General features: G+C 52.5%; 4 protein-coding genes across 4 annotated transcripts, besides 9 other annotated features; 2 read left to right on the forward strand and 2 right to left on the reverse strand.

The window, feature by feature from the left end:
- The first annotated feature begins 864 nt into the window (after positions 1-864).
- PVX_111420 (hypothetical protein) lies at positions 865-2,578 on the forward strand. Its single transcript, XM_001608459.1, has 3 exons — positions 865-1,287; positions 1,482-1,559; positions 1,842-2,578. The coding sequence occupies exons 1-3, from the start codon at positions 1,190-1,192 to the stop codon at positions 1,894-1,896; spliced, it is 231 nt and encodes a 76-aa protein (XP_001608509.1). The 5' UTR covers positions 865-1,189; the 3' UTR covers positions 1,897-2,578.
- Positions 1,197-1,216: a microsatellite.
- PVX_111425 (hypothetical protein) lies at positions 2,176-2,568 on the reverse strand (the record flags this gene model as incomplete). Its single annotated transcript, XM_001608460.1, has 1 exon — positions 2,176-2,568. One exon carries the CDS (start codon positions 2,566-2,568, stop codon positions 2,176-2,178), a length of 393 nt encoding a protein of 130 aa, XP_001608510.1.
- Positions 2,579-3,413: 835 nt separating the features above from the next.
- PVX_111430 (cytochrome c oxidase copper chaperone, putative) lies at positions 3,414-3,614 on the reverse strand (the record flags this gene model as incomplete). The annotated part of the gene is made up of 1 exon (XM_001608461.1): positions 3,414-3,614. The coding sequence occupies one exon, from the start codon at positions 3,612-3,614 to the stop codon at positions 3,414-3,416; it is 201 nt and encodes a 66-aa protein (XP_001608511.1).
- A 1,569-nt stretch (positions 3,615-5,183) lies between these two features.
- On the forward strand, positions 5,184-22,380 carry PVX_111435 (hypothetical protein, conserved; the record flags this gene model as incomplete). Its single annotated transcript, XM_001608462.1, has 11 exons — positions 5,184-5,812; positions 6,013-11,092; positions 11,285-13,537; positions 13,709-13,924; positions 14,065-16,209; positions 16,346-17,374; positions 17,683-20,389; positions 20,580-20,728; positions 20,881-21,137; positions 21,325-22,085; positions 22,295-22,380. 11 exons carry the CDS (start codon positions 5,184-5,186, stop codon positions 22,378-22,380), a joined length of 15,312 nt encoding a protein of 5,103 aa, XP_001608512.1.
- Positions 10,656-10,683: a microsatellite.
- Positions 11,977-12,005: a microsatellite.
- Positions 12,064-12,103: a microsatellite.
- Positions 12,592-12,716: a microsatellite.
- Positions 12,856-12,880: a microsatellite.
- Positions 13,019-13,048: a microsatellite.
- Positions 18,313-18,335: a microsatellite.
- Positions 20,271-20,293: a microsatellite.
- Positions 22,381-22,767: the final 387 nt, after the last annotated feature.

Raw genomic sequence — 22,767 nt, forward strand, 5'->3', positions numbered from 1 at the left:
AACAACAAATACAATTTGCAGAAAATTTACAGCAACTTGAAGGCCATACGGGATACCATAAAGAACACGGAGGATGACACGGAGCGGAACATCCTGGCGTTGGTACGGGCGCACTGCCACGCCGCGCCGCCTCCACACGTGCATGTGCACACCAGAGTATCCCCCACATGTGCGTTTTCCCCCCCCTTGGCAGATCGAATCCCAGGCGAACGAAATAAAAATATTTGGAAACGTAGGATGGAAAAGGAAATGAAGCCCCAAGAGGGGCACAAAAATACATGCCTATGTGAAGGGGCAAACGACTGGCACATTGCTCAATGCGCAGTTCATGTTATCTACCCAGTTGTTATATTTTCCTCCTTTTCTCCTTTTTCCCTTCCAGTGTGTAGATGACTTGAAGACGACTATGGCATCCTGAGGTGGAATTTTTTTTTTTTTTTTTTTGCACAGATTTGTCAGTTGCTACACAGGGAGGAAGCGGGAAGAAGGGATGCCGTTCGTGTACTTACACCTCTGTAGCTGTATGTTTTTACTTACGGTGCCGTAACTGCGCCCACGCGTTTGGCCACTTTTAGAATTCGATGAGGTCATTTGTTTTGTGTGATGCGCTGGGGTCGAATTGGTTCGGGACACCGAAAGGGGGTTTTCCTTTTTTTTATTCCCCCTGTGTGCTCCACATTTTCGCGCACTTTTGTATGTTTTTTTTTTTTTTTAAAGAGTTAGTGAAACTCTTCGGCTTCCTCGGTGCCATCTTCAGTGTGCTGCGCGTACATGTGTGGCGAAAAAAAAAGTGCTAACCGGGTGATGTTTGCATCAAACGAGTTCTCCTAAAAAAATAAAAAAACTGGCACTGAAAACGCCACCCCTGGAGTGAATTCGTCGGCGTGTGATCACTGTAAAGGAGTGATTCTTCCGAGCATTTCGATTAAAAAACAAAAAACAAAAAACAAAAAACAAAAAACAAAAAACAAAAAACCCTTTTTGTGTCCTCCCAGTGTACATACATACTGACGTACGAACGCATGTACGTGCCCATCCGTGCACGGAGAATTCGCCGCGCTGAGCACACGGGAGTGAGGCTTGTCCGTTCGCCCCTCCACCTAGTATCGCCAAGTTCCACGCGAAAGAGTAAATAAAAAAATATATCGTTATCTCTCCAAACCTGTACAACACAAAACAACCTCACAAAATGGGAAAATACAATTTAATATTCAAAAAGAACTGGTTTGCAAGGAGCATTTTTGGGACCGTCGGCGTTATCGTTGTTCTGGATCAGCTAGCTAAATAGTACAAAAAAAAAAAAAAAAAAAAGTGTGCAAATTTTGGCACAATTCGCCTGAACGGTGCATGTATTTTTTTGGTTTATATGGCTAACGTGACAGCTCGTTTTGCACGAGTGTTACCATTTGGGTTATTTTGCGTGCGATTTTCCGTGCGGACTTCCCTCACACGATCTGTGTACCCTTTTGCCATTCCCCAAGTCAGTACAACATCCCGGAGATTAGAGATCCCAACCTAACCATGTGGCCGTGGTGGCTTGAAAAAGTCGCCGCGAAGAGGTAGCCAAAATGGGAGCAAATTGGAGCAACAGAGGGGGGAGATACACATGTAGGGCGTTAGCGCCGCCGGTGCTTTTGTGAGGGGACCACACGATGAATAACCATGGCTGCTTTGGCCCATAGGAAGCTTTCCCCATTGGTCCACCCGTAGCCGTGTGCACATATGCGTTGTGCAAACTGCAATCTTTATGGAGTTATACGGAGTGACCTGCACGGACGACCGCGAACAGCGTGACATCGCACCCTCATTCTCCGTTTCCCCATGTTAATTCCCCACCACAGGCTAGAGATGGACCAAGGTGACTACGCAACGGATAAGGCGGGAAAAAACGCATAACGAAGGGGCTACACGAAATAATACAAGATGGTTGTCTGAGGAACTCAGCAGGTGGTTCCCAATTGGGGGGGTCCATTTGGTGTCTACTTATTTGTTTTTTTTTTATAATTATATTTATTTTTATATTTATTTATTTTTTTTTTTCCATGCACTGATCGCTGCGCACGGAAGATTCGCCTCCGCGGCGACAACGTCCTTTCAAAGCGTTCACGTGTAGAGTAATCCTGTCGGTGGGCGCACGCGCGGAAGACGGACACACATAGGAGTGTGTGCCCCCCGCTAACCGAAGTGCGAAGGCAAGAACTTGCGGGCGCGCATAATGTTGGGGTTATAATCAACCGGGGAGTCGCGTATCCGCAGGACATAGCTGGGCATTTGGAACTTGAACTTCTTGATGTCATCCCGTGAAACGTATTTTATTTTCATTTTTTCATTGCACTTTTTAATGGACAAATTTTTTTTACTCGCATTTCGACCTGACTGTAACCTCTCCCATCCAAATCTGGTTAAGCGAAATCGTAACGCAACTTTGGAGTGGTTTTTATATTTTAATTTTTTTTTTCTTAATTGGGATACTCTGTGTCTGAATCGAATCAAAGTCCAGTTGATATTTTCCCTCGGATTGTAAAATCGCTTCGTCTGCTTGATTGCGTCTATTTGTGTGCAGGCCATGTTGCTCATTCGTTGTTGCGCGGGGGATGTGCTGTTGATTGGGGGGCCGATTGGGGGGCCGATTGGGGTGCACTTGAGGAGTGTATACGTCGTGGTGCTTGCTTCCCTTCGGGGGGGCACATACTGCCTGACTGCGTTTGGACGCTTTGTCATTGTGGGGGGGAAGACCCGAAGGCACCTTCCAAGTGGACAGCTGCGCAGGAGCATTTTCGTTCGAGTACAGGACGGGTGAGTGTTACTATCCTGTGCGCGGACGCAAAAGCGACTTCGCCTGACGTTGTTCTTGCAGGGGTGGAGGAAATTCTGCGGGTGGAGGGACGTACTTTTTAGCCTCCACGTGTGGGCCAATTTGCGCAAAAGGTCAGAGGTGCGGGGTGCGTTGAATGTATTGTGCGGCACTTGGAAGATGGTATTTTTTTTTTTTTTTTTTTTATGAACTGTTCATAATTTTTTCTTGCACGTTCATAAAAAAAAAAAAAAAATTGTGTGCAACTTCGCTCGACCGGAAGTAAATCTTCCCTTGGGAGGAGTCCAAAGCGGAAAAAATAGGCTCTTCCGGGAGTGTCTCCCCGAGTAACACTGTGTGGGGCAGCTTCGGACGCGGTGGCAACGTGACTCCAAATGGTTGGCTTCGTGTGAAGGGGGGAGGGAGGCGACGAAACGAGTACAGCATTATTTACACGAACCGTTCCGGCTGCTATTCTCTTGAGCAGTCCCAGCGATTGGTGATATGCAAATGTGGGCAACTTGTTTGGGGGCGTTGTACAGGAATTTTACACGCGTTCCTTCCCCGTTCGTGCCACCTCTCCCCCCCGTGGCTAACACCCAGCGGCACTGACAACGGCTCACTTCACGTCGAAGCCCTCATCCCGCAAGCACTGGTTGTGGTCCTCAATGTACTTCCTGCACTGCTCCTCTCCGAGTTTGACGATGCACTCGTCTCGCAGTTTCTTGGTTTCCAAGCAGACGCAGCAGATTTTCTTCTTCGCCGCCCCTCCCTTGGCCTCTTCGCTGGTGTTTTTGGACGGCCAGTTAAAGAAGCCCATTTTCTCGTTGCAGAGGGGTGCGCGTGTGCGTAGCAGCGCTGAAGGAACAGCAGCGGGGTACCACTAAAAGGAGGGCGAGTGAAATATGCGAAGGAGAGGTCGTCCTTATCGATGAGTCCCTGCTCTCGCGGTTTGACCGTATATGTAAGCTTTGGTAATACCCCTTAGGGAGGAAGCCCGTCACGCTCGTTCTTCTTTCGAAGCGCTTTCTCTGTGTTAGCAGCGGTGTGGGAGTTCTTCAAAGGGGGAGCAGGTGCAACAAAGAGGGATGTTCATTTTGCTGTGCTATTTTTTTGTGAGCGTTCGATGCTAGATGGTGCTGGTTTTTCCTTATCTTTTTTCCATTTTTTTTTTTTTTTTTCCCCTTTGTGTAGCAGAGCAATGCGGATCACCCGCAGGCGATACCGCTCATACACAGCGATGGGGACCCGCTCCGCCTACGCACCCTGGGCTCCACAAAAACGCTGGCCCATTTTCCAAGCGGTGTAAAGCCACCTTTTGGAAGTGCCACTAACGGAGAGTGGCCCATTTGGTCATTTAAAAAAAAAACGTTCATCAAATGTGACGTTGCGGTGTACGTACATGAGCACAACATAGAATAGCATTCTGCAGGGGGACTCTCTCCCACTCTGTTGTCACCGGAATGATAGGACTCCCAAATGTTACCTTACAGTGAAGAGAACGTTAATAGTGTCCCCCATAAGGGGTTGGGGGGGGGATGTATTACCCCCCTGTGTTCTTACATGTAGGCATATTTAGCTGCTCTGCGTAGAAGAGAGGAAAAAAAAAAAAAAAAAAAAGGAAAGTATTCACAAGGGGGAGGAAAACGTGCTAGCTATGCCTTGTATAGACAGTTAACCATCTGAAGGGAGCGATTATTGAGAGAAGGTTTTTTCCCCCTTCGCTAATCCTCCTCACGCATAAGACGGCTCCTCCATGTGGGACACTTTTTTCCACCTCCCCTTTCGCACATCTCACATGTGTGATTCAACGGAAGGGGGAGAAACCGGCCGCTGCTCAGGGGGGGAAGCCTTCTGCCGCTCAGGGGCAGTCCCACCATTTTGCGCCTTTCAGTTGGGCTCGTCTATGTGATTGTAAAAACGCTTCCCCCTTCACCATGGAGTGCGCTTTGACATGCGTTTTGGCATGCGTGCCTTTCGAATCCGTGTAGAGTAGTGGGCTACACACACAGGGGAGAAAAAAAAAAAAAAAAAAAAAAAAATGGGACCCGTCGAGAAGGCTCCCCTACTAGCCTGTCTAAATGGGGGGGAAAAAAAAAAAAAAAAAATCACTTCCTAGAATCCCCATTGCGGACGATTCCTTCCGTTTAATCGTCTAACTGATGACACACGGGGGAAGGCAATTCGTCTGAGCTCTCACTTGTAGGAGGGGATATACCTGCTCGCGACGTTAGCGGCGATCACGACGATTAGGAACATAGCGGAACCTCCGCGCATTCACCAGTACCGCTACACATACGCGCGCAGTCGCAAGCATTGCCAGCCGTTTACTCTCTTCCCCCCACTGAACTCACACCCCTGTTAGCAACCGAGAGAGGAAGAAGCAACAATGAACTACTCATCGCTCAAGAAAAACCTCATCATTAAGTTTAGTAACTGTGGGAGTAGGTCCCAAAATGAGGAAGCCAAAGGGGCCATAGGCTCCGCTGCAAGGAGAAGAACGATGCAAGAGCTTTCGGGGGGCAGTGCACAGAGGGGAGCAACCAACCGATGGGAGGTGGCAAATGATGTGGTAGATGAACCAGGTGGCGGCGCGAGGAAAAAAAAAAAAATGGACGTTTTGCTCGAGATAGACGATATATTGAAGGAGCACGCCCCTGTGGGGGAGGAGAGCGTTGCAGGAGGCAGGAAGAAGGGGGCGCCACACAAGAGTGGGGCAGTTGGCAACGCGGGTCTAGGACAGGCGCCTCCGGCGAAGGAACCGTCTTTGGCATCGTCGCTAGTAACCTCATTAGCGGCGCCGTCTGCACCTGCTGTGACAGGCGCTGCTCCATCGCAGGGAGGGGTGGCGAAAAGCGAGAAGAAAGCGCCGAGCAGTGGGCCAGAGGGAGCTTTTAAGAAAAAGCTAGATATCGTGGAGGCGAGCTTCAGCGTGGTGGACAAGTGGTGCACGCACATCGAGCTGATTGACTTTGTGAGGAACAACATGAAGAGCAACGAGTTTATCTACGTGCGCAGGTGTGTAAGCGGTGTGTAAGCGGTGTGCAAGCGGTGTGCAAGCGGTGTTTAAGCGGCGTGTTAGCGGCGTGTTAGCGGGGGCATTCGACCGGTTTGTTCGGCCCCCCCTTCAACGCGTTCGTCATTTTCACCGCACCGCCTCACCGCATCACCTCACCGCTTCACCTCACCCCACCGCTTGACCGCTTCCCTCCGCGCAGCCTGCCCGGAGGAGGGTACGAGAAGGCGCCCTGCGGGGGCAAGAAGGAAGAAGGAGTGATGTCCATCTCGCTGAGCGGAGTGATGACGAACGAGAAGAACGAAACGACCTTCTACGAACTGAACGAGTGGAAGAACCACATAACCCTCCTGAACAGTGCCCTCAGTTTGAAGTTCGTAAGGAAGTTCCCCCTCTACAAATGCTTTTTCCGCCTCAAAAATGTTATTAAGTCTTCCAAGTTTAAGAGGAAGAAAAAATATATAAAGGAGAACCTGCTGTTCCTGAATGAGCACTTCCTGAGGGGGTTCGTGGAGATACAGACGATTTTGGACGAGCTGAGGGAGTACCGACTGGTCGACACCAACATTAGTAATATGAGTTTGGAGCAGTTTAAGGATTTCCAGGGGGAGTATTTCCCTAAATTTGATAGCTTCATTAAGGGGAAGCTCAACCACATTGCCACGGTCATTTGCGAGCACAGCTTGAAGGCGCTCAACGGGTTTTTGGAGAGGAACGGCATCGTACAGGGCGGCCGCGGCCCAGGGGGGGGCGGGCCCATCGTGGCGGCGCGCAGCAAGGGGAGGAGCAGCGTCAGCAGCAAGGGAAGCGGCAACATCAGCAGCAAGGGCAGCAGCAAGGGCAGCAGCAACGTCAGTGCCACCGCCAATGCCGCTAGCACCGCCAATGCCGCGAGCATCGACGTGTACTACAACCGAATCGCGCTGAGCAGCTGCTACTGCGTGTACATTAAGCGGTTCATACAGCTGTGCCAGTACCTGTGCGACGACACCCTGAGGGGCATCATCCTGCAGACGTATGAGCACTTCCTGGGGCTGCTGAACAACTACTTTGAGGAGGACCAAAATGGGGGAGATGGAAATGACCAGGAGGGGGGGGATCTACAGAAGAACAGCCGAGTGAGTGGAGATACGGCCTCTCCGTTTGGCGGGATGAATGGATTGGCCAGTGGAGCGGTCCACTCTCCGTACGGTCAAACGGGGGAACCCGGTGGCACTTGTAGAGCTATCGAAGCTTCTGTGGAAAGTGTGCGGGGGAGAAGCAGCCCAGGGAAGCTGCGGGACAAGGACGGTACCCCATACAGGTTAATCAAAATAGAAAACAAAGAGGGCCATGACCATTTGGAAAGCGCAAACGTAGGGGTTAACATAAATACCATGTACAGCAAAAGCAACAGCGCGGGGAATAAAACGAAGAATGAGGTGTGCCTCTTCAGCGTGGTTCTGCACGTGGAAAAAGACCACTTGCGAATCACGCCGGACTGCGACTTGCTCATCGACACGCTGATGCACTGCTTCCACGTGGGCATTGAAAGTATTTGCATGCGCGAGGGGTTCTTCAGCTACTACAAGGTGAGGGAGTTCTTCGCGCGCGAGATCTTCGTGGACAGCGTGATTTTCCGGGGCGCGGAGCGGCATAACGCGGAGGGGCGTAACGCGGAGGGGCATAACGCAGAGCGGCACCAACCGCCTCTACACGAACCGCCTCTACACCAAGGGTCTCTAGACCAACCGCTGACTGCGCTTCCCCCCTCGGGCTTCGCCTGCGCCATCGGCGCGGACGAGGCGATTCGGCAGCTGGACGAGGAGCTGAAGGAAAAAATGAAAATCATGTACCACTCGATGGTGGAGTCCTGCAGCGAATTCGAGGAGGTGATCCAGCTGCACAGCAAGAACGACCAGATTGAGGTCAACCAGATAGACGTCATGAACACGCAGGCCATTTCGCAGCTCTTTACCTCCTTCAAAGAATTGGAGAGCAAAGTGAAGAGGATGAACAAGCACATACAGATTCGTCTGTTTAAGGTAGATAATGGGCTTCTGATTGACAGCCTGCTGAGCAACATCAAGACCAAGTGGAACCACCTCATCAGTTACCTCCCTTCCTTGAGCAACCAAACCATTGAGGAGCTCACCAGCAAACTAGATCATTCCTTCAATCTCATAAACAAAATCCCAGACAGCATTGGTAACCTCGTGGAGTATATCACTTTCACAAACAAATTTGCAAATGACCTCGTGAGCATAGAGGAGAGCGTAGAGGCTATCTCCTCTCTCTTTTTACTCTTCAAAAAATATTACATAAGCATAAGTGGGAACTACACGACGAAGATCTTTCACATCAACCAGAAGATGAATGCCATGAAGAGCATTCTACATAAGGAGAAGAACTACGAAATAGAATTTAGCTCTCTCTTTAGGGAACTAACTCTTGAGATTGGTCGAGTGGAGCAGAACATACAGAAGATTCTTAACATCGTAAAGGGTAACCTCGTCCAGTTTACCTGCACCTACTCCCTCGAGGAGCTGGAGAGCCTCCTCGAGCGCGTCACGCCCATAGGGGACATCCACGAGCAGTACTACCACGCGAGTGTGCTCTCCGGGGCCGCTTCAAGTGGGGAAAAAGATGCACCCTTTCAGATTGGCCCCGATGACGAAATTAGAGTGCTAGACGAACAGACCAAAAACCGCTGCTACGTATTCGAGCTGTTGGAATTTCTAAGAAGAAACATCCTGGACGTCAAGAGGGACGTAGACAAATACATCCTCTACCAGAAGGTTTTGAAGAAGAAGAAAAACGCCTTCGTGAATTTTAGCTTGCTCCAAAATATGTTTGTGAATAACAGCCTTGCCATTTACACCTACTACAAGTACCTGTGTTGCAATGAGAGGCATCGGGGGGAGAGGATCTTTCGGCTGGACGTGGAGCGAGTGTCGTCCGAAATAGGGGCCATCGACTTGTACTTCAAGCGGATCAACAAGAACTTCGTGACTGTGGAGTTTTACGAGCGCTGCAGCAGGTTCCAGCGGACTTACGAGGGCGCGCTGCGCGTGCTGCGGCTGCTGGGCGCGGTGCGCGCCAGCCCGGACTACTTCGCGCGCGCGGTGGCCGTGCTCGACGCGGCCAGGGGCGGGGCCGCGCCGGAGGACGTGGCCTGGGTGCGCCTCAGCGGGGTGGAAGTTGGAAGCGTTGAAGTTGGCGGGCTGGAGGGTGGCGCTGCTGACCCTGACGGAGACGCTTCCAACGGAGATGCTTCCAACGGAGATGCTTCCAACGGTGATGCCTCTAACCGCGCCTCTCCCAACCGCGCCGCTTCTAACCCCCCGCTGCCGCGCTCCCTGCCGCGCTCCCAGGAGCGAATCGAGCTGCGGCAGCTGCTCCACCTGCACTTCGCCAACAGCGTCCCCGCCCTAGAAAACATCTGCTTCGAGTACGGGAGGGAGAAAAAAATGAACGAGCAGCTGGAGCGGTTGAAGGCAGGCCTGAAGAAGAACAAACTAGACGTGAGCCTCGTAAACAAAAAGGTGTATTTCGTGAATAACGTGGCCGATCTGCTGCAGAATTTGAAGGGAACCCTCGCGGAGCTGTTCGTGCTGCAAAACGACTCCTTCAGTAGACACGTGTACCAGGAACTGTATAAGCTCTCCACGCAGATTCGAATGCTCATCAACATCTTGGCAATCATCCAGAAGATACAGCCGTGCTATCTCCAGCTAGCCAAACATAGAAATAGCGAGTTGAAGAAGGCCCAAAAAACGGACCAGCTATCCTCCCTAGTAGCCAAGTACAAGCAGATGTGCGAAGATTTTTTTATTTACCCTCAGATTATGAAGCACTTAGAAAAAAACTACCAACTGGACGAATTTGAAAGAGCGGAAAGGGAGTTAGCGGCCATTCGAGAAGCGGTGGAGACACACACATTGCAGAGGAGAAGCGAGTGGTACTCCTTCTTCCTCCTCACAGATGATGAGTTTTTGGAGGTCTACTTAAATTTGAACGAGCTCAAGAGCCTCAACAGATACGCCCACAAGTTGTTCCCCTATGTGAAGAAGTTCATTTTTCAAAATGATTCCATCTGTGGGGTTGTGACTGCGGACAAGGAACGGGTTCTGTTCAGGGAGGAAATCAAATTTAAGAAAACAGAATTTTTGCTAAACGAAATTAACAACGAAATTAAGAGTGCCGTGGTGAGGGGCGTCCAGGGGTATGCTGCTCGGAGGGAGTTCTTGGCTCCTCTTAAGGAAGATTCCTACCTCTTCTTCTGGAAGATAAAAAACCTGCAGCAGCTGTTCATCTTGATCAATGTGTATTTTACGGGCATCTGGGAGGGCTTCGTCCACGACGTGCAGAAGGGCAAGTACGGCCTCTACCTCCTCGCGGAGAACCTGCGCCGGATGGGGGAGGAGGCACAACAGAGCCAAAGTCAGGAGGGAGGCGGCCCTGCAAACCGCGCCCATCCACTGCAGAGCGACAAGGGCTGGGCGATCACCTTCACCTTCTTCGCGCAGATGCGAGACAATTTGCAGGTCTTCCTAAACGAGCAGAGAAGCGGCACGCCAGCGGGAGACACCAGCTACGGCTACCTCGAGCAGGTGAAGCACCACCTAGATGAAGAAACCTACCGCATTCGCTTTTTCCACCACAACATAAAGTACAGGCACGAACTCCTGGGGAATGAAAATTACACCATGGAGATGCTGCACCACCAGAAAAGTTATGGGTTCTTTTTCTACAAGTTTGTTCAAAACGGGTTCATTACACTGCCGTGTAGCAGCATCTACGCGATCAGTCACTCAAAGAATTTTTCCACTCTCCTTGGATTTCACTACATCTTAATTAACAACACGGGGGTGAAGAAGCAGGAGCTGCTCAACTACATATCGTGCAGCTTGTGCTCCAACGTGTCTGTCTTCCTCCACCAGGTAGATGCGTACCGACCGGAGGTTCTAGCCCTACTGAATGAGCAGCTAGCCAACATTAGAAACCATTTCGTCAACAAGATGAAGGCCATAAAAATCAACGGGACAGAATTCAACCTCAGCAAGAGGAATCTCATGTACATATCGCTAGCGGAGGAGGCCCTTCCCTTTGCGGGGGGGTACTACTCCCAGGGGCGCTCCCTAAACCGGGGGACCAGACTCCATTTTTCACTCTCGGTGCACCAGCCGGTTAAGCCCTTTTCGTTGGCGGTCCTCTTCCTCGTCTTCCTCTCCTGCGGACCCGCTCGCGCGCGCGCCCTGGCCTCCGCGACGTATGCGGCCTTCCAGTATTTGAAGCAGCAGGTAGGGAAACCGAGCGGGGGGGTCCCCGTTAGAGCGGCAGGGTGACTGTGTTGATCGAGCTGCACCGCTGACGTGCCAGTTGCTGCTCTCCATTTGCTTCTTATTTGCTTCTTCCCATTTGCTCCTCTCCATTTGCCCCTTCCCATTTGCTCCTCTCCATTTGCCCCTTCCCATTTGCTCGCCCCACCGCAGGAACCTCTGAAGGCGCACCTGGACGAGCGGACGCTCCTCCGCACGGTGAAGATGGCCAGGAGCGGGCAGAACCCCTGCGAGGAGTACGCCGTGGCGAAGGGAATCATACAGCACGTCTCTTCCCTTGTGCCTAATTCAAAATGGAGGGAACTAGCCAAAGACGTGTGCCTTCTGTTTAACATCCCCAAGGAGTGGAGCGACCGGCTGCTCAAGTGGGTCGAGAGAAAAGACGAAGCAGACCAGCAAGAGGTGTTCGCAGTGGAAGAGACCCCCCAAAAGACCTACCTAAAAGACACCTCGTGGGATAAACAAATAGGAAACGTAATAACTCAGCTGATGGTGGAGAGGAAGATGACCTTCATGAAGTACCAAATAGAGAAGTCCCTGCAACTTTACAGAATTTTAAATCACCTCAAATTTCGCCAAGGTGACGGTGGGAAGTGCGGCCAGAGGCACATCACTAACGTTTTGCTCGTGGGGGAGAAGTTCGCTGGGAGAAACACCATCGTCTTTCTCCTGGCCGCTTTGATTAACCGGTTGGAGGTGGCACAGCAGGGGAGCTACAACCGCTGCACGGTGGAGCGCATCGACTTGAGTTACTGCGAGGATGGGGACTGCCTCCGGTTCGTCTTCGGCCGCGGGGGCGCGGCAGGGAACGCAGCAGTAGGAGCGGCGGGGAACGCAGCTGGAGAAACCGCTAATCGAGGGGATGACCCCAGTGAAGCCCCCCCTGGGCGCTCTTCACCCCAGGGGGACACCAACAAATTGGGCAGAAAGACCAAAAGGAGGGCTGGCCCCCCACACGGTGATGGTGGTGGTGGTGGAAGGAGTAGGAATGACCCAAATGAGAGGAGCCACACTAACCAGTGTGAGCAATGGACTGGAGAATCCCCTCTGAAGAAGAAAAGAATACACGTGAGGGTCATCAAGGTGAGGGACATCACCTTCGTGGAGAGGATCGTCAGCCACACGATGAAGAAGAACCTGCTGAGTCAAATGGAAAAAGAAGAAGACGACTGCAATCATCACTGCTATGTATTCTCACCAGAGCGCTTAACCCAAATGCCTCCCAACCTCATTGGGAACTACCACCACGTGCAAGTGAGGCACACCGTCCCCTTCCTCCCCTTCATCACCCATGCCGTGGAGCGAATTAAAACTTACAAGTCTGCGAAGAAGAAAATCGTCAAAGTGTTTGAGGATCTGTTCATCGAGGCGTTGAACTTTTTTAGGAAACACAGGAAATGCGAGGGGAGTGGCTTATTGGGGGTGGGTGGAAGGAGTGGTGAGAAGAGCGCCCCTGGAGAGGTGGCTCCCCCCGGAGAGGTGAACCCTCCTTCGTTTCTTCCGCATGGGGGGGAGAATCACGATGGGGGAAGCGATAGTGATAACACTGGTCGTGGGCGCACAGAGGATGGCCCCGTACCCGCTGACGGCGCAGGTGCAGCGGACGACGAATCGGATGAGGAGGGCGATGCAGACGTAGCGAGGGAAGACGGCACCATCCACTTCCTCCACAAGGGAAGGGCCCAAGTGAGCGTCCACGTGAACTCGCTGATCAACCACTTCGTGCAGTTAGCCAATTATTTCATAACAACTCTTAAGGAGAAAAAGGGAGGGGAAAAAAAAACCCTAGACAATCACCTGAATAACATAATCACCATCAGCTTCGTCTACGCCCTTACGTCCTTCATGGACCAGCAGTTTAGGGCCCAATTTGAGGGGTTCATTTTTAAGCACATCAATAACATCTCTATAATCCCGAGGAATACCCCCTTCGTCCATCTGCACTACAACGCCGAAACGAATAAGATCATGAGGCACGAAAAAACGTTCTCAAAGGAGAGCGTTCTTATAAGTAAGACGGATCTAGTGGACAAGGTGTTATACATAAATGAGAACTACTTCCTTTTTGAGGACGCAAACATTCTATGCATGAAGTATCTCGTAGGAATTGCCTCCCACCTACGTATGCCCCTCGTCCTGATGGGGGGATCTAACTCTGCTAAGTCCCTGTGCGTTTGTAACCATCTGAATTCGGCTGAGCAGAAGAGGGCGGACCTGCACAACTTCACCTTCCGCTTCAACGCGCTCTTTCGCTACAGCCGAATCGTAAACAAGTTGCGCCGCTCGTTCGACCTCTCCGGGGGGTCCCTGCGCGGCGACGTGACGATTTTCATCGACGACGTTAACTGCCTGGCCGGGGGCTCCCGCCTCACCCTGGAGTTTCTCTACGCCCTCGCGGGGAGCAGCGTAAGGCGTGGCTAGCGGTGTGACGAGCGGCGCGGATCGCGGCGCAGGAACGCATAGATGTGTGCTTATTCGCACGCACGGACACATAGATGTGCGCTTATTCACGCGCAGGAACGCATAGGCGTGTGCTTGTTTACACTTCTCCCCCTGACGCGCTTCCCCCCCACGCAGGCCTTCTTCGACCGGGAGCTCGCAGCCGAGGTGGCCCTGCCGAGGTGCAGGCTCTTCTGCACCTTCAACAGCGAGCAGGCGATGCGCACGCAGGAGGACTGCCACGCCTTCGAGAAGATGCACCGGCACTTCTTCGTGCTCAACGTCGGCGCGATGGAGGCGCGGGACATCCACGGCGTCTACTCGAGCGTCATCGAGGCGCTCTTCCTGAAATATGTAAGTCGGCGTGGAGCGAAGCAGTTGGGGCGAAGCATTGGAAGGGGGCACTCTGGAGGGGGCGCCCTTCCACCAGTACGCCGTTCTCACTAGCACGTCTTCCTCACCGCTTATCCCCTCACCACCGCTTTTCCCCGCAGAACTTCTGCGAAGAGGTGATCACCGAGTGCAACAGCTTCATCAAGTGCATCCTGGAGATATTCGAAGGCGTCATGGGGAAGGCCCGGGGGGAGCAAACCACCCTGCACGTGCACACCAGCAGAATGAATAACCTCATCAACCACCTGCTCCTCTACGACAAGGACATAGCCAAGAGCATTAATGAAATTTTATTTTTCTTTAAACAGGATGTGTATAGAATCTTCTGCAGCGATGTCATTTCGTATGAGCAGATGCAGAGGTGCAGACAAATCATTGAGCGTTCTTTTGCCACCCGGTTTGGTAAGTACCCCCTGCAGCAAAGTAATGAAAGCAATGGGCTCTTTTTAAGTTGGCAAGAAAATAACCTGACCGTTCAGGCAAAATCGAATCTTTGTGATGACCGAGAGGGGAAAATAAATCTGAGCTTCGTGAGTACCTTTTTTGAAGACAAACCGGTTGAACGTTTCTACCACGACGTTGTGAAGATGGTGTTGATTATAAATTCTTTTCTCCTCTTGAGGAGAAGCAATGTCGTTTTTTTGAATGAGCAGGAGGAGTTGCTGCGGAAGGTCGTTTCGATTTACTGCGCGTTTAAGGATGACCGGGCCGTCTTTTTGGCGGATGAGGTGGATGCGGCTAGGGGGCAGCTGCGCGAGGTTTACGACCGCACGGTGAGGTCCCTCCTGGGGGGGGACAAACCGGTTAGCAGAGCGGAATTGGGAGAATCGGTTAGCAGTGCCAAATTGGGAGCATCTAACCATGCTAGCGTGGGAACGACCGGCGGGAGAAACCTCCTGCTGGGCCGCTTCCCCCGCAGCGAGGAGCAGCTGGACCTGATGGACAACGTGCTGCACAACGGGGACCTCGACGGGCTCTACGAAGATTTCACCAATCACTACTACTTAGAGATTGTGAGCCTAATCAAGCACAGGCAGGTCTGTATAGGAGCGAACATGCAAAACTACATCGCGCCGATGCTGCTAAACAGGAACCATTTCCTCTTTTACACGAGTCACTACCGGGAGTTTCACCAGACGCACTCTTCTCGCTTTGTGCATCTGTTCAAGTCGTTCAACGTGGTTCACTTGGCTTTCTACACCTTTGAGGAGGGCACCAGTGCGACGTTCACCTTGGAGGGGGGCAACGACCTTCTCTTCAACTTGGAGAGCAACGACTTTCTCTTCAATTTGGAGGGGAGCAACTTTCTCTTCAACTTGGCGTTGCCGCTGTACAATTACGTGAAGGGCAGACCCACGTACCGCTTCCCCAGCGAGGCGCAGTGTGGGCTGGTCCCTGCATCTAACTCAGATGTGGAGATTCCCCTAGAAATTCGCTTCCTCAGTAGAATTAGCGGAAGTCTGAACGGGTTGCTAGCCAATCAGGGCGTCTACCACCACCAGTGGGATCGTCGCTCCTTCCCAGAGGAGTCACCCCGTTGGAGGAACACCACCGCACAGTTCGACGCAGCTACATTTGTGAAGAAGACACACCAAGTGTACGCCACGCTGAGGAGGCAGGAACTGAACCCGTTGCTGGAGAGGCGGAGCAAATGCAAAAGGTTGATCAACCAGTTGGTCGGCCAGAATGAAGCAACACAAAGAGTAGCCTACCAAATAAGAGACCAAATGAGGGAGAAGCAGACGGAGCTAGATCAAATGAACAGCCAGCTGGAAGAATCGCTCAGGGAATGTAAAGCAAAAATAGGCAAAGCGAAAAATGAGTTAAAAAGAATTACAAGGGAGGACTTCAGTCACTTCAAAGAGGAAAATGAAAGGAGGTACGGAGGGTTCCTCAAAATTGTTTTTCTGTACTTTGGGCAGAGGAATGATGAAGAGCACATCAAAAGTTCCTTCCACTTTAGGTTTTTCTTTCGCCAAATTAAAAACGTATCCGTCCATTCTGTCACCAAGAGTCTCATCCTCAAGTACGAAAACGTCTCTAATGTGGAGAGGTTCCTCAATTATAAGTTCGTTCGAATATTGGACGCTTTTATTGTGTCGATTAATGATTATGTGAAGCGGAGGGACTCTCACCTGGTGCTACGGAAGGGCGTGACTCAGCTCACTCAGGATGTGGCTGCCCTGCGGGAGGACTTGCGCAACGCGCTGGCGGGCGCGGCTCCCCCGGATGTGCGTCCCCTGCTGGTTAGTGAGCGTCGCGATGAGCGTCGCAGTGGGTTGCAGCATGTTGGAGTTACCCAGTTGGTGCCCCCTCACAACACCGCTCCACCCTCACGACACCGCTACCCCCTATTGACACCGCTTCACCCCCCCCGCGCAGGAGGACCTCCTCTCAATTGACCGCTCAACTGAGGAAGAAATCGAGCGAAGGACGCACACCCTCCTTCCGCTCAAGAGCGTCCTCTTCATCTACTGCTCCGCCATGGAGCCGAGGGAGAAAAAAAAGTTCATCAAATTGCTGATGAAGGAGAGGGAGAAGTACCGGGGGATGCGTCTCGGCGGGGCTGCGGTAGGGCTGACGCCGCAAAAGGGGAAGTTGAACCTGTCTGGGCAGGTTGATCAGGTTGAGCAGGTTGATCAGGTTGAGCAGGTTGAGCAGCCCGAGCAGCCCCACTTCCTCCAACCGCAGATTGGCCTACCCCCCTGGGGTGACCTCACCCCGCGGGGCGCACTCCGCCCGGAGAACTACCTCCCCCTGGCATTCATAAAACAATACTCGCAGCTACACCTCTGCTGTGACAGCATGCTCATGTTCAACTGCCACTTGCTGGACGCTTTGCACGAGAAGGTCATCATATGCATCGACCCCTTCCACCAAATGAAGAAGTACCTTCTGCGGAAGTTCCGAAGGGACGAGGAGAAATACGTCTACGTGAAGGGGCAGTGCGGCTGGGAGATTCTCGCCGTTGGGGGGGACAGCACCACCGCGGTAAGCGTCAGCGTGGGTCGCGTCAGCTTGAGCCAATCCACCGCCAGCCACGCCAACCAAGCCGCTGCCAACCACGCGAACCACGCCACTGGCTCCAACAAAGAGGACCAACTGGAGCACATCAAAGACAAGATACGAACCTACCGGAGCAGGAACTTTAACATTTTGTTCAAAAATATGGATGAGGATATTTACTCTCTCGTGAAGGAAGGCACACATGGGTCCGCATCTGTGTACCTCTTTGCGGACTCTCTGGAAGAGATAGACTTCGCGAAGGTTGGAGAGGACCACCACGTCATCGTGTGCCATTATAAGAAGAGCAATCTGCTTAACCTGTTTGGTTACTATTACGAAAAGGGGGCGGGAGGGCGTCCGGCTGGGGAGTTCCCCGCGGTGCTGAGGGACCAGCGCGAGGAGGAGGTAACTCTAGCGGTGCATCCGCCGAGTTGTGTGTGTCCGCCCATGTGTTTATCCTCCCACGTGTGAGCTTTCTATGCCTGCAAAATTCCCCGCTTGCCTTACGTGCCCCGTCTCAGGTCCTGCGCCGAGCGGCCGCCCTGCTGGAGAAGGCGCCAGACGCAGGAGAGAAAAGCGAACGAATGGAGCGAATGGAGCGAAGGGAACGAATCGAAGAAGGTGAAGCAGCCGCTACCGCCGCTACCACCGCTACCACCGCCACACCCCAACGAGTGGTGGTCCTGACCTACGTGGCCTACCTGCTAACCCAGTCGCTCGGGATGATGAAGGAAAGATACAAGCTGCCCCACTGCAACTTCGCAAAAATGGTCAAGCTGGCCAGCCAGCTATCCAACGGAGGGAAGGGCCCAGACAGCGAAGCGTGCGTGATGAATTATTTTTACTTTCACATCTTATCAGTCGTGGATAGCAAACACACCCTGTTGCTAAACTTTTTGCTGAGCGTGTACCTGGATGTGTATCACTACAAGTGGGTCAAGTGGAGGGACGTGTTTTTATTTTTCCGAAGGTACAACAGGGAGGGGGAGAAGCGGGTACTTCGGTCCATCGGGGAGAAGCGGAAGAGGGAGAGGGAGATGGAAGCTGCGTCCGGAGAAGGGAACAACCCCCCCCTGGAGCATCGCCACGAGTCGCTCTCCCCAGGGGATGGCTCTGTTCGAAATGTGGACACTTCATGTAGGAGCATCTCAAATGAGGGGGGGTCCCCTTTTCAACGCGAAAAGTGTACCTCTCAGGGAGGGGAAAACAACTTGTGGAATGATGAAGAGAACTGGCTGAGTGATGTGTGGGATAGTTCCTCCGCCTACACGAGTAGCATCTGCGATGAGCACTTTGCCTTGGTGGATGACGAGTTAGGGGGGGAGCATCACTCTGGGGATTGCCCCACGGAGGGAGGACAGTGGGATGGGGGAAGTGAATCCTTGGAAGGTCCGCCACACCGGTGGGGGGAAAAAATGGCCTATGGGACGAACGAGAATAGGGAAAGTCAAATTGTGAGATGCGTAGACGGATCGGTGCGGCTGCTTTACGTGGAGAGGAGAGAGCTGCGGGGGGAGTTCCGCGAAGAGGAGGGGCAGGAGCAGCGGCAGGAGCGGCAGGAGCGGCAGGAGCGGCGTGAAGACGGTGGGAAGGAGGCCCCTCTTAAAAATGCCACAAATGTCACAAATGCCAAAGTGATAAGCGAAGAGACAGCCAAAGGAGCAGCCGCGCAGGCACACCGCCACATCGATAGCAGCGATGGTAGCGACGGCGGCGATGAGGACGAATTGGGCCAACCCACCCACAGGGCTGGTGGTGGGGAGGGGGAAGACTCCATCGAGAGCTACCTACCGGAGCTCCTAGAACTGAGGAGGAGAAACCAGGGCGTCTTCAAAAGGTTATTAAAACATATGATGAAGAATAAGAAGACGTGGGATCGGTACGTTAGAACGACGAGCTCCCATGTGATCGAACCCGAAGGTGAAGATGAAGATGAAGATGAAGAGAGTAAAAGGGGAGACACCTTTCCATTTAAAGACTTTACCAAGCCAGCCATGCTGTTTTACAGAACTGTAATTGACATGATTATTAAGAAGAAGGAGTTTGTCCTCTCGGTGAGGAAATACGTTGATGTAAAGTTGAGGGGATTAATTTACCTGCACAGAGAATTGGTTAGTAAAAATTTGTGCCATTTGGTCGCTTCGCATATTGGTGGAAGTTCTGCCTTCATCATGGGGGGAGCACAAACAGGTGTGGGAGACACCCCGGGGGAGGTCCCATCGAAAGGGGAATCTACAAACCGTGTGACAAGCCAGCGTGATACCCCCCCCGGTGAACGCTTCATACAGTGCGTGCAGCGGGGAGAGTACTTTAACTCCCTCCTTAGGGAAAAAAACAAATTCATTATTCTCCTACAGAAGAATCGATACAGCTTTGCCATTTCGACGGTCCTGCTGAGCAGTAACAGTGTGCTCTACGTAGATTTAAATAGTACCTCCACCTCCCTGCCGTCCAAGCAGAATGATGTGGTCGTGATGGACGTTGGGGAGGAGGGACACATCCAAAAGGTAGAGAAATACATTAGGAAGAACTCCCATAAAATTCATTTTGTATATTACAATCGCATGGCTAGTCTCTCTCCTACCCTTATGCGCAACGGTGTGGTGGTCAACCTAGATTTTGCACATCACTCGAGGGAGTACCTGCGTTTCCTCTTCTTCTGCCTTAGCTCCATGCGTGTTTGCAATGTACCTGATGTGGAAGAGCTAAGTGGGGAGGAGGACCACACAGGGGGGGATACCTCCAGGTGCCTTTTCTTCACCCTGTTGTTCTTCTCCCTGCTGAATGAGCAGGGTCCCGTGGAGAACCTCAACGTCGACGTGGACCTGCTCAGCGAGATGGTGGCCACGGTGGAGGCATTCTGCCAGAAAGAAGCCGTGCAGGGGGGCAGCCAGCAAGAAGCCGCACATGGGGGCAGCCTAGACGACCTCGCACAGCGAGACCGCCTGGACGACCGCGCAAAGCAAAAGGCGCAACTGAAAAACGCAGAGAAGTGCAGGGACTTCCTCTCGCACCACCTAAGAACCTGTGTGGAAATTTTATTCCCCCAGGAGCTCATACTGACGAAGAACATGCTGCACTCCTTTGTGTGTAATCTCTTTTCTAGCAAAATGAGCAGAAGCACTCCGTCGGTGATCAGCAACGTGTTGCAAATGCCGAGTGCCATCACGACGTTGCATGGCTTGATTGAGTATATGTGCGAGCACTTCCACTTGACGCAGAAGATTTTTAAAAAGAATAAAAGCATACGTTTGTATGAGGGGGCACACCTAATTAGCCTAACGGAGAGAGTGCTCCTTTCCGAGTGCCAGCTGGTTAACAGGGCCCACAGGGGGGACACCTTTCAGTTGATTCTTCTTTACCTGGAGGAGTTCTCCTGCTTCGTGCCGATGCGGCAGGCCGTCAACGCCACCTCCACGCGTACGTGCTTGCTGCGCCTCCCCTCGTGGGGTGCTTCCACTGTGGGGGATGACCACTGTGGGGGATGACCACTGTGGGGTATTTCCACTGTGGTGGGTCCGCTTAAGCGAGGCCTGTCTGTTTCGTCCCCCCCTACTCCGCTGCATCCCCCCCTACACCGCTGCCTCTTCCATGTGCACCCCCCTTGCAGTGAAGTACCTGACGGAGGAATACAACGCCCTGCTGAGCCACATCAGAAGCATGAAAGCCGAAATTAGACACCTCGTCCGAATGGCGGGATCGCGCGACCTGGCGAATGACCCCCTGGGGGAGATGCAGCTGGAGTTGCTCACCTTCAGGGTAAGGCACGCCGCGGAAAATGGGCCGAAGAGCGGAGAGGGGAGAAGCGAAAGCGGGGCCCCTCCGTTCTGCCACTTCGCCTCCCACTTCGCCTCCCACTTCGCCTCCCACTTCACCTCCACTTCTTCACTTCCACTTCTTCACCCACTTAGGTGCCGCGCACATGGGACGCCCTCTCCAGGGGTGAAGGCGACTTGCGCGAATTCTTTGCGAACATAAAGAAACGGCTGGGCTACTTGAAAAACCTCATCCAGACGGATCAGCGGGGGGGCAGGCACGTCTACGACGTCTCGATGTTTAGGAACCCCCTGCTCTTCTTTTACTCTGTGTACCTGAGCTACGCGCGGAGCATGAACGTGCCCGTGAGCAGCCTGAGCGTGTCCTTCAAGTACTGCGACGGGATTGGCGGGTAGGCGTGCGGAGCGGCGTGCACAGCGGTGTGTAAAGCGGTACCCAAACCGCCGCTTACCCCCCCCTAACGCTATTCAAACCGCGTTCGAATCACCGCTTACCCCCCGCTAACGCTATTCAAACCGCGTTCGAATCACCGCTTACCCCCTGCTAACGCTATGCAAACCGCCGCTTCCCCCCCGCAGGAGCGAGGAGGGCATCTGGCTGCAGCCCCTGCAAACGTACAAAGGCGAATTCGTGACGAGCTCCCAGCCCTTCACGCACAGATACATCCACAAGAGGAACGGCATTTTTATGAAAATTTGCGATGAGGAAAATAGGCGAGGTGCGTGTGCGGATGGGGGAGAGGAGGGCAGCGAGCTTGGCCACGAAGGTGGTGACGAAGGTGGTAACGAAGCTGGCCTCCAGGATGACTGCAACGCTGAGGAGGGCACAAAAAAGGACGTGGGGGATTCTACCCCCCAGGTGGACAGCCAACATAAAGGGGTTGATAACCCTAACGGAGGACTCCCCCCAGAAAAAGGAAAAGGCATTCGCATCCACAGCACCAGCGATTACTGGGAATACACCCACAAGAAGGAAAGCCAATTTTACTACGACTCTCCCTACATTTATATAAAAATAAAAAAAAACAAGCAAAGTGAGGCGGCTCAAAATGGAGGGAATGAACGAAGTGATCCCAACTGCGCATTCAACCAAGATGCCGATAAGGGGGGTCTTAATAAAACTTCAAATGATAAACAGAATGGGGGAGGACTCGAAGGAGAAAGAAGCAACCTCGGCGATAGCTACGACGAAGGAGGAATGGAAAAGACCAGTTTGTCTGATGACTCTGCAGATAAACTGTATTGCGCCTTTAGCGCCTTCAAAAATAATGACGCCTTCGATAGGAATGAGTTTTTATTTTATTGCCCCGTCCTGACGTTCAACCCGAGCACAAGGAGGAGTAAGGCCCGGCGCGCTTCCCCACACAGGGGAGCTTCTTTGCACACGTTGCGATGGGGGCATGGGGGTGAAGGCCTGTGGTGCCGAGCGTGGCGCCACGATCAGGCCATACCCCGTAGAAACAGGCACATCCCCGTAAAAATAGGCACACCGCCTTGCTCAACATTTGTTTATTCCCCCCCCCCCCCCCAACTGCCTTCCCCCCCGCAGACGACAAAACGCTGTTCTTCCTGCCCATCCCGTGCATATACAGCAAGACAATTTACAAGAAGCTCAAAGTGCACATGTTGCTGTAGCGCACCCCGGGCTGCGCAGCGCCCTTGGTTTGGCGGCTCCATTTGGCAACTTCACTTTTCCGCGCTTTGTTTTGCTCTACTTTTCATTTTTTTTTTTTTTTTTTTTTTTTTTTTTTTTCACCCGCGCGTGGCCCCCTCGACACACACATGCAAATAACACGATGGGTAACTCGTGGCGCAGAACTGTTCCAACTACGCACACAGTGAAAGTAACTTGGCTCGGCAGTTCACCAATTGGCGATGCGATAAGTGTGTGCACAGTTACGCGTGGAAGCGACGAAGTACCGAAGCTTCTGCTCAGGGACGCCCACGCTTGTGAGGGGCGAAGCGGGACGCTCGACTGAGGAGCGACACAGGCCATGGTCTACACACAGGGGCGACGGACAA

This window comes from Plasmodium vivax, chromosome 6 (genome assembly GCF_000002415.2).
Source record: "Plasmodium vivax chromosome 6, whole genome shotgun sequence".
Taxonomy (NCBI): domain Eukaryota; phylum Apicomplexa; class Aconoidasida; order Haemosporida; family Plasmodiidae; genus Plasmodium; species Plasmodium vivax.

What these genes read in the sequence shown, in the direction of transcription:
- PVX_111420 (XM_001608459.1), top strand. Translation starts at nt 1,190, where the DNA reads ATGGGAAAATACAATTTAATATTCAAAAAGAACTGGTTTGCAAGGAGC. An exon ending in CTGGATCAGCTAGCTAAATA is followed by an intron (nt 1,288 to 1,481) that starts GTACAAAAAAAA and finishes CCATTCCCCAAG; the next exon opens with TCAGTACAACATCCCGGAGA. An exon ending in GAAAAAGTCGCCGCGAAGAG is followed by an intron (nt 1,560 to 1,841) that starts GTAGCCAAAATG and finishes TCCCCACCACAG; the next exon opens with GCTAGAGATGGACCAAGGTG.